Source organism: Microtus ochrogaster, chromosome 15, assembly GCF_000317375.1.
Source record: "Microtus ochrogaster isolate Prairie Vole_2 chromosome 15, MicOch1.0, whole genome shotgun sequence".
NCBI classification, from domain to species: domain Eukaryota; kingdom Metazoa; phylum Chordata; class Mammalia; order Rodentia; family Cricetidae; genus Microtus; species Microtus ochrogaster.
Genome location: NC_022017.1, coordinates 42,701,424 through 42,712,291, shown reverse-complemented (window position 1 = coordinate 42,712,291; position 10,868 = coordinate 42,701,424). Strand labels below are relative to the sequence as shown.

General features: G+C 50.5%; 1 protein-coding gene across 5 annotated transcripts in view; it reads right to left on the bottom strand.

The window, feature by feature from the left end:
• Mtss1 (MTSS1, I-BAR domain containing) overlaps positions 1-9,516 on the bottom strand; it is a 137,328-nt gene extending 127,812 nt beyond the window's left edge. Inside the window, exon 1 of one of the 5 annotated variants that reach the window (XM_026782454.1) lies at positions 8,867-9,516. In XM_026782454.1, the coding sequence (XP_026638255.1) occupies positions 8,867-8,938 (72 nt within the window). In that variant the 5' untranslated portion in view covers positions 8,939-9,516. The remainder of the gene's footprint in view (positions 1-8,866) is intronic. The other 4 variants (XM_026782455.1, XM_005354568.3, XM_005354569.3 and 1 more) reach the window with 4 other exon arrangements.
• Positions 9,517-10,868: the final 1,352 nt, after the last annotated feature.

The following is a 10,868-nucleotide window of genomic DNA, read 5'->3' as shown; positions in this document are numbered from 1 at the left end:
GTGAGCCACCATGTGGTTGCTGGGAATTGAACTCAGGACCTTTGGAAGAGCAGGCAATGCTCTTAACCACTGAGCCATCTCTCCAGCCCCTAAATTTAATTTTAAAAACTTAATTTAGCCGAGCGGTGGTGGCGCACGCCTTTAATCCCAGTACTCGGGAGGCAAAGGCAGGAGGATCTCTATGAGTTCAAGACCAGCCTGGTCTACAAGAGCTAGTTCCAGGACAGGCTCCAAAACCACAGAGAAATCCTGTCTCGACTTAATTTTAAAAAAAGGCCCAGGAAAAGTAAAATAATTTGCCCAGAATAATGAGGCCAAGAAATGGCAGAACCTGGCTTTAAAGTTCAAAGATTTTGATGATATAAATTTTAACTATTTGGTAGACTATAAAGGATGTCCTCATAGAACCCCTCTTAGGAGGAGTGGCCTGTGGTACCTGGAAGTGTGAGAATGATTTCAACAGGCAGAGATGGGGCAGGAAAGTGAGGAGCCATGGTGTGAGGCGCCCATGACACACAAGGGCCAATCAGCTGGAGCCAAGAGAGTGAGCCTAGACCTCAGGCCAGAGGGCAGCTTTGGGAAGACAGGCAGGGAGAAGCCCAATAGGACCAGGTAGGTCTTGGGAGGGGGCAGAAGCTCCATGTGTACTCAATACTGGACACAGGCAGAGCCAGAGGCCATGAGAGACAGGTGGTGTTCACTCAGAAAGCTGAGGGGACCACAAAAGATAGCCCAGCAACACAGATTCCCCCTCCCCTCCCCAGTATCTCTGAAAGACGTCTCTCCTCCCATCCCACCCTCCTCTTAGGAACAGTTGGTATGGTCTGCATGTGGAAAAACAGAACACAAACAGAGGGCTAGAATGAACTCAGGGCTACTTCACTTGGCAAGAAAGAAAACCCAAACACCCCGACCTTCTTCACTTCCAGGAGCTCCATCACAGGCTCTACCATGGCTCCTGAAAGGGTGAGACAGGGTTTGTCTGAAGCAGCAGAGATCTTAACTCCCTTCCCAATCTACAGGACATAATGCCTACCACCTGGGCCCAGTGCACCAGGCAAGAGGAGAGCCTTCCACAGGAAAACACCTCATTTTAGAATCTGCATGCGGAACCTCCAAAGCAGGCATCTTACCATATCCACTTTACAGAAAAGAAAACGGAGACTCCTAGAGACAGGGAAACTTGGCGGCAGGGTTTCCTTCAGCTCCCCATGTGCCCCATCTGCAGAATGTCATCTACAAGGGTCCTATCCTGACCAGCAAGAGGTAGAAGGCAGGCAGGAAGCCCTGCTGTATGTAAGGCAAGCCACTCACCAGGCATCCACCTCCATTTGAATAACTAAAAAGAATACATTTGTTACTGTTACTTTTAGGTGTGGGGGTTTGTTTTTGTTTTGGGAGACTGAGTCCAGTACCACTCAAGACAGACCACAAAGTAGTCGAGACCCATCCTGAACTTCTGGTCCTCCTCCTCTATTTCCCAAATACCAGGATTACAGTACTGGACCACCCCGCTTGGCTAAAGTACACAAAATTAAAAACTCAGTTCCTTGGCCACATTAACAACGCGTGTCCGGTAGCTAATGTATAATAATTTTCATACTGCAGCAGAGCATATTAGATAAGCATATTACAGGTCAGTAAAAGTCTGCCAAGAATTTGAGATATACTCTTGCTGACTTTTATTGGAATTATTCAGCATTTTGCTGTATTTTTAATTTTTTTGTTTTTGTTTTTCAAGACAGGGTTTATTTGTACAACAGCCCTAGCTGTCCTAGAACAAGCTCTGTAGACCAGGCTGTCCTCAAATTCACACAGATCTGCCTGCCTCCTGATTGCCGGGATTAAAGGCATACACCACCACTGCCCAGCTCCATTTTGACTATCTTGAGAACTAAATTAGGTGATATCAAGATTATTCACATCCTAGTGCAAGCATCTAAATGGGCTCTTCTTACAAGAATGCACTGTGAGGGGAAGCCCAACAGCTCAGTGATGCTCAAACCCGGTTACCTGGTGCCTCCAACACCCTAACAGCTAAGGTCCTGCCCCATGTCCTGACTCAGAGACTCAGGGAGCAGTGCTGGGGCACTGAGTCTCCCAGGGCACTCAGGGGGCCTTTACTGTAACCATGCCCATCACCCAAAGGGCACACATGCCCAGACCTCCTACTCTGGTCAGACCCACTCTCCGGCCCCTGCAGAGCCCTGTCATGTGGCAGGTTGGCAGGGTGAGAGTCACAGACAGTAGTATCTGCTCCAGGAGCTCTTAGCACTGAGCAGTCAGTGTTTCCACTCCTGGCTGTTCTTTGAGGCAAAGAAATCAAATAAAAAGACACACAGCTCAAAAGGTACTCGAGTGGTTTTTTTTTCCCCCACTTAAACAAGACAGGAAAAGAAAAGCCCCTTAAGGACTCTGACCAAGGCCACGTATACCAAGAATTAGAGCAGGAAGGTGGTTTTCTGGGGACCCCCATCTAAACATGTTTCCAAGGGCTCTCTACCAACATAACCCAAACTGGAGGGCTACCGGGACGTAATTAAACACAGAAAGCTCTTTTACAGGCGTGTTCCAGGGCTGGACACAAAATGAGTTTGAAGTAAGGAGTTCGCTCCGAGGAGTCATATGAACTTTGGGTGAACTTGACTAATCCATATGATTATAAGAGTGTAGTCCAGCCTCAGACACCTTGACTCCAGACCCAAGCCAGTGCGGAGATCCCAGGAGCTCTGAGACTGCACAAGGACAAGTGCCCAGGGAAGAGGCACCCAAGAGTCTGCCGCCCCCCACCCCAGGGCTACACCATTCTGCATGGGCCCCAGGAACGGGACCTAGCAACGTCTATCGGCATGACTAATGAGTAAGAAGAAAGAGGTCAGCCACTATCTCCTCATGATCCATAAACTAAACCCCAGAGGTAACAGCGGTGTGAGAGACACCCACCCCACAGCCTCCTGGTTCCAGTCCACTCCTGCAGTTCAGAGAAGGTCCTAGTTCTGTCTGTGATCCTCCTGTGGGTTCGGGCAAATGAAGCGCTATCTTCTAGAAATATATCCACGCCCCTCCCCATACCGTAAGTTCTTAAAGAGCTCCACTCTGGGCCCAAGAGGACAAGATCTGAATACCAATTCCATCTCACCGTGGGCTCCCCGAGCCCCGGTTTCCTCATCTGCAGAGTGTGTGCAGCGAGTATGAGGATGAACGTGAACTCATGCATACCTGGCGCCTAGTACACATCTGGCACATAGACGTCCTTCTCCAAGTCCCTTGCTGCCCACTATGCACCACATGCAATGAATAATGAGTACCTACTGTGTGTCAGGTGGCACGGCACAGCATCTCACGCAATCAAAAACCTCCTAACTGCACAACGGGGAAACACAGCCTTGTCTAAGGGGGCTGAGAGGCGGGAGACACAGCTTCAGGGTAGATTCTGTACTAGGGCTGGCTGGGGGCCGTGGGGCTTGTTTTGCTCTTGAGACAGACACTCAGATGAAAGCTGCAGCCTGCATCTAATTTAAGGGAGAGCCTCAGCAATCGAATACAATAGGCTTCCTGGACGCTCCGCCAATTAATTTACTGTTTGTCTCTCCATCTACTATTTAATAAGGCCATATCGGCCATACAATCTGCAAATCTGAATTAAACTGCTGAAGACAACAGCCAGTTCCAGTTAAGAGCCCCAAATATGTCCTCCTGGTGTTCTGAATGGATAAATCCAAAATCTGTCCTTTGGCTTCCGTTCGGTCTGACGAAAGGAGTTTCTTTATTTTCGCCGAGGTGTGTGGGTTTGGTGGGAAAGCGTCCTGAAGGCGATTTCAAAAAGTAATGGGGAACTCAAAATGATCTCATTTTTCCATTTCCCAGTGGGAACCTCGAAATGGCCTCATCACATAAGGAACCCTGCCAGCTCTCACCCATCCTTGCAAAGATGCAAACAGCTTAGATACAGACGATAAAGCATCTAATGGATCGATAGTTTCAACCTCTTCACCCTCCGAGCATTTTAGAAACCTCAAGTGAGCTGGCCAAACTGATGGGCATTATTTTTTTCCCCTTTTCCTTTATTTCTTTACCCCCAAGATAAAATAGAAGAGGTCAAAGGACAAGCAGGTCTGGGAAGACAGGGCCCGAGGAAGGCAGGCCATTCTTATACTGAGTGTTCACTGTTTACGCGGGATGCAGATGGAGCTAGAGAGGCTGACATGGTATGGCTGACACCGTAGAAGAGTTTGGTGGTCCAATTTGGCTGATGATAAAACACCACAGAAAAGAACACACGACTCTGGACAGGTGATTGCTGAACTAGAGCAGAGCTCAACTCAGCCTTCCTCCCATGTGAGCTGAGCTGGAAACAGCCTCCTCTACTGGGGCCTTTATGAATTATAGAATTCCAAGCAGAGAGGTTTCAGGAAATCAAGCAACAAGTTCTAAACAATTTTATCTAATAGAATATGTAAGGGTTTTCCCCACAGCAATGCTAAGGTAAGCCCCAAAATAATATATTTCCAAAATACGTCAAGAAGAGATTCACATCCCCAAACCCCTAAAGGGCTGCTCCCATAGAAGAGACGGAAGGAGGCACCCTCCCTAGACAGCTCCTGCCAATTTTATGACATCTTTACCTTCTTCTCCCACAGGCCCAAAATGAGGAAGCTGTAAAACCCTAGCCAAACACCACCATTTGCCAAGAGAAAGCCAACCTGGGGCCCATCTGTCCTTCCCAGGGCTCTGCTCATCTTGCCTTTGTGTGGCTGTCAGCCTCCACCCAGAGTGTCCCACTTCCCTCCCAGGACCTCGTCGCTTGACTGGGTGTTTTTTTGTTGTTTTTTTTTTCCATTATCTTACTACAGAAAAACTTTCATTCTGAAGCATTGTAAAAAAGTCCAAAAAGACAGATGCCCTTCCCCTGACCAAACTGCAACCCATCCTTCGTCACCGCAGCCATATTGTTATCAGCACGAGCAAGGGCAGGGCCTAGCAAAAGCCCTCTACCCAGGAGGCCTCAACCAGGACCTAAGAAGCAATCCCTCTTGCTTCAGGAATCCACAACAGCTAAAAGGGCAGCCCTGAAGTCACCACACAGCAGTAGACCCCATTGTCACCTCATGGTAAGTGAGGGGAAATAGTCCCCCACGTGCCTCTGAACCACAGAAGATTCCCATGGAATTCAAGATGTCCCTTGAGCATCTCTAATCTTAGACAGAGCCTCAGACAGGGGATCCTGGTGGCAGGCAGAGGTGGGGGCAGCCGGGAGAAACTGAACAAGGCCCCTATTCTGCTCGGCACAGGTGCCTGTAACAGGACACCCGGGTCTAAAGCGACACATGGAAGGGCGCATTCAGGTGCAGTTGGGTATTTTTCAGCCTAGCCATATTATATAAACCTGAACCCAGGGCAAAGTTCTCCCCACAACAGGGCCAACGAGGCTCCTAGCATCCTGGTGCTTGAGCAGCAAGGACAAGGAAATATTTGATTCTAGCATCCAACTAAAAAAAAAAAAGTTAGTTATTAAAAGAAGACCGCTATTTATTCCCAGAAGGTCGGATACTCTCAAATTTGGCTTGCAAAGTTTCTGGGACTTAGCAACTACCGGAACATGATCAAATTCTGTTCAATAATTCAAAACAAACAACACTAATCTGTTTACCTAACCAAGGGCCAATTCTGCGCAGAACTTGTGTAGAAAATATATATATATATAGTCTAGGACCTCCTTGGCAGTCAGCAGTCACCTCCAGACCACTGTCCCATAGATAAACCAACCACAGCCCCTCCAAGAAGCAACACAAAAAAAACTGAGTTCCCTTTCCTTTCCAGGCTAACTCCCACCAGGCAGCTCCAAGGGTGATTTACATGGATCCCAGGGAAGACGGCCCATAAGTGATTTCACACACCGCCATTCATTAGTGACCACCGCCATGGCAGGGTGGAAGGAAGGGGAAAAAACAGAGGTTTCCTCTCATCAAGGAATCAATAAGTTTTTGAGCAGCTGCTGCCTGCTTTCTTGGAGCTCAATCCCAGTGGAAGCAAAGTGAGGATTTCTTCTCCCCCCCCCACCCCTGAAAAGGATAAACACCCAGCCCCGACAGCCCAGGACTCAGCCCAATGGAGACTCTGCAGAAAGCAAAGAATTGGCCCAAGCTTTCCCATGTCTTGAGGGTCTTTACTTTTAGACGGGTGGCACCAGGCCAGTGGAATAAGAAATTATTCCACTTTCCGTTATCTTTTTATTTTCTCCCAAAGGAAATTGACGCCCTTCCTGTGTTGCTGTAAAATTATGAAGTCTCAAATGTTACTCAAAAAAAAAAAACCACGGTCTTAGCCTTTTGCTCACCCCAGTTCAATATTACCTTAAAAAAAAAAAAAAACTAAAAATGGTTCCAAGATGATAATCCAACTGTCTTCTCCCTCAAAGCAAACAAACAGGGAACAAAAATACAATAAACTGGTCATAAGTTCAAAGACAAGAAGGACAAGGTCATCAGAATGACAGCTGGCATTAAAAGCTGACTTTCTTGCTGACGCCACATGCCCACATATCATACGCGGCTTAGCCAATAGAGTCCAGTTTCATCTTGTTACTCTTGAAGTGTCATTGCTGACCAACCCATAAAGACGTCCTCTAAAGAAAACTCAATAAAAATATATAGCAGTTCCCTTACGCATAAACAATTTTAGGAAGAAATCAGACAACCTGCGTTGATTACTGACACCCCTCTACTTCCCCAAAGTCTACAACTGTTCAGGATCCAAAGCACAATGTAATCATCCACTGTACCTTGAGGTGAAAATATTGGGGGGGGGGGATGTTTACCCACGGGATAGTGAGCAAACCTATCAAAGACAGAGAGAAAGGAACTAGAGTCAACACCAAGGAAGCAGTACATAAGAGGTTTTCCAACAACTGGTCTTGGGGAAGCCACCTTAAGCACCTACAAATGTCTAGGCAGAGCCCACACCAGGCAGCCAGATGGCAGGTGGAAGGTGCAGAGTCATTAGAGAAGGAAGGGCTTGAGGTTCAAACCACCTCCTGAAAAGAACTGAACCCTGGCTCTGGATTTTAAAAAACAAAAAAAACAAACAAAAACAAAGCGAAAACTCCAGGTGTGATTACTCAGGGCCTGAAGTCAGTAATCAGTTTAGATCCCTGGATTCCTTGTTTCTATTCAGGGACTGGAAACATCATTATCTCCTCCAACAAAACACAGGCTGATTTACCAACCCATCTCAAAAACCTCTTCTGCACACCACAACATACAGTGTGTGCCTCAAACCGAATCTTGTTTGGACTGTATTAAGGTGGGTGAAATTTAAGTTAACAATAAATACCAGAGTTCAAGGAGTGGACATCAACCTTTGTTCTAAAGAACACTTGGATAATTCAATGTGGATCGAGGGCAAAGGAATGAAAGGGCTGTCTTTGAAGAGACTAATCCATCTAATTCCAAGCGACTGGATTAGAGGCATTCCTAAACGAGCAGGCTCTGGCTCCAGATTAGGCTACACGGATTTCTGACAAAAGGCACGAGCTTGGTAGGATTGCAAACCAGACTCTGAGCAGGACGAGGCACCTTGGCAAAGTTCACCCTAGGCGAGGTGGCAGTTGGTTCTAAAAGGAGGAGGCAGGCATGACAGCTGAGCATTCCTCCCCAAAGTCCATGTTGGAGGCCCAAGGGCTCTCCGAACCTTACAGTTCATCAGACAAAAGCTTGCCCAGGCGCCAGGCAGCGGCTGAAGAGGGGCTGTCCACACCCACTCGCCAACACTGCTTTCCAAACCTGCCCACTCTTTTGGAAGCCGAGCTTTTAATTAAACACCACCTCCCCGGATCTGTTGAGGCAGACTGGGCCTGGCCTCGAGCCAAAGAGAAGCTCCCTAAATACACTTGGGGAAAAAAAAAATTCCCCCTGTCGCCCCCAATTCCCACCTCCAGCCAGCTCCTTAAGCAGGTTCTATTTTATTAGTGTGAGTAACAGAAGTCCCGGTGTATGTAGCTCGGTGCACCAGAAAACCCACATTCGAGGATCAGGTTATCTCCAGTCCCACCCTTTGCAGGAAAAAGCCAGGGTGTTGTTCCCCGCCCCCAACACACACGCACGCACACACACGCACACACAATTCTTCCGAGAGAAGAGTGGGGTATGGGTGTGTGTTTGAGGGAGCTGGGGTATAGTTGTTTGGGAAACCTCAACCTTGTCTTCCCTCTGTGAGCCTCTCAGCTTCGAGGTCCCTCAAAAGACTACCCTGGGAACTTCAAGCACCGTGGCCCGGGGGAGGGTGCGGGGAGGCACGGCACACCTTCAGCAGCTCTAGAACAGACTAATTAATAACTAATTTGTTCAGATTCCCCTACTTCAGGTAGACCTAAAAGCCAAGCCTGTAACAAGCCTGCCACCCAATCTTCCAGGCCGGGAGAGTCCTTCCCGCAGCCAGGCAGAGCCCCCACTCCCGATCTACCACCGCGCCAAGCACCCCACCCCGAACCCAAGGAGTCAGGTGTCCGCCCGGGCGTCCAGCTTACACGGGTCGCAGACACTTAGTCCAGGGACAGACAATGGAAAACTTAGAACTAGGGCCCTAAGCCCCCAAAGGAACAAGATGGTGTCGCCCCCTGGGATAAGGAACGCAGGGGTTGGCAAGGGGCATCAGCCTCTCCCCACACACACAAACACACAACCCCTGGAAGTCGCCTGCCCGGTGACCCAGCACAGCCGGAGCAGCGCGGCGGGTGAGCAGGTGACACCCGGGCCGCCGGAGCTCCCGCAGGTGGCCAACAGCCACGGTGCAGGCGAGGGCCCGACGGGCGGAGGTGGAGGGGAAGCCCCGCAGGGAGGTCAGAGCAGCCGCGCCCCCGGCGTCCTACCTTCATGTCGCTGATGATGGTCTGGAAGAGGCCTCCAAGCGCGCTGCATTCCTTCTCGATCACAGCCTCCATTTTCCCGGCGCGGCGGGGACAGGACCAGCTCTCGGGGCCGCTGCACTGCGCACGGGGCCGGGCTCGCTCAGCCCGGGAGCGGTTTCACCCTGGGAGCGACCCGCCTCCGGCTCGCCGCCGGTTTTGCAGAGAGCACGCGGTGCACACGATCCACTGCGCTCTGCCCCCCAAGTCACAATCCGAAACGCCCAGCCGCTCTGGAGGGCGAGTCGCTTACGTGCAGCGCTCGGTTCCTGGCCTCAAAAATGCCCGGAGAGGACTGACAATCAAGCCACCACGGGTGCCCACGACGGAAACGGCAAAGCCCATCTTGGTGCAAAGAAATCCGCCCGCTGACCCGGGGCCAGCGCCATTTAAAAAAAGAAAGAAAGGTTGTTGGGTGGTTTTTAGGTTTTTTTTTTCCAAATGTAATTTTTCTGTGAAATTCAAAAATAAAGAGAGAACGAAATGGGTCAGCGGCAGACGAGGTCAGCTCGCGGCGCCCGGATCTGTTGCTCACAGACGCGGCCGCCGCCTCCTTTTCACTCGTGCGCGCCCGGCCCCGCGCTCGCTCTGGCGAAGCTCCCGGGGACGTTCGTGAGGCGCACGCGCGCTCGCGGCCGTGCGTCTAGCGCGGGAGCGCGGGGGAGGCGCGCGCTCGCGGCCTGTGCGTGCGCCGCCCGAGGGCGGGGCTGGGAGCGCGCGCCGGCGGGGAGCGGTGTGGGGCGCCTGCTGCTGGGAGGAGCTGGTGGGAGAGTAGGCGAGCCCGGTGTGCCTTCCCCGGACGATCCGAGCGCCTCGTGTTGGGGGTCTCAGCGTCCGCAAGGCTACTCTGCGCCCAGCCGCCCACAATGGCCGCTAGCGTGCGGTGAAGCCGGCCCCGCCCCTCGGAGGACCTGCAAGGTCGGCACAAGTCTAGAGCCCCGCACCTGGTGAGCGCCCGGCGGGGCGGGAAATCTGCTGCTGCTGTTGCTGCTGCAGCCTGAGGAGGAGAGGCCTCTTCGGTGATGTCAGGACTGCAACGCCGAGTCACGATTGCAGAGAGCCAGTAACGAGATTAAGGAGGGTTCGGGGAGAGTATCCTGCAGTGGGATGCTGAGTTCGATAAAGTTGCAGGAATGCTGGATTGATCTGCTGTAGCGGAGTAAATGCAAAGTGCACCAGGGGGTTCCTATCGCCTCCACATCTGTCTGTAGAGATCACTGGCTGCGTGTGACTTGAATGTTGATGGTGTTCAAGTCAATGTTGCCATAACTGCAGAAAGCACCTTGAGAGATTTAACATAAGACACCAAAGACTGAGGTGGACTTGGGGCCTGGCGATTGTGTCCCTAGGTCCACTTCAGGGGCGCACATTCTGCCGTCTCCAGTGTCTGATATAGGGGATCAACTTGTAAGCTAACTTAAAGCACCTACCTGAACTTTGACCCTTAAGCGTTTGTAGAACAGGAGTAAACGGAGCCCGTGTCGAGCTTGACCGAAAGAATCTTGAGTCAAATGCTGCGCTTCCATTGACTCGGTTTAGCACTCTATCTCAACAAAAAACACTCATGTTCTCGTTTTCTGTCAGGTCACTTTGCTCAACTCAGCTGCCCTACCCAATCTCCCTGATTCAGAAGGAGAGGCCTAACCTTCTGTAAAGTCACAGGAGTCTTAGGCAACCCTGCTGCGCCCGGTCCCCGCACCCCCCCCCCACACACACAAGGACATTCAGTTGCAAATGTCTCATCCTCACCTTACTGGTATTAGTGCTTGACACGTGGTTTGTTCTCCTGAATTATTATTTTGATGTTAATGTTACCGGTATTATAATGATCCAGAGGACTGGGATGCCCAACTACCTGGGTCCCGTGACCTTGAAAATGTTACCTAAGCCCTTGGGGCCTCAGTTTGAAGTGACTGGACGGACACTTACCTGATTAGCTGTTCTCAGCACTGTAGGAGCTAATAAA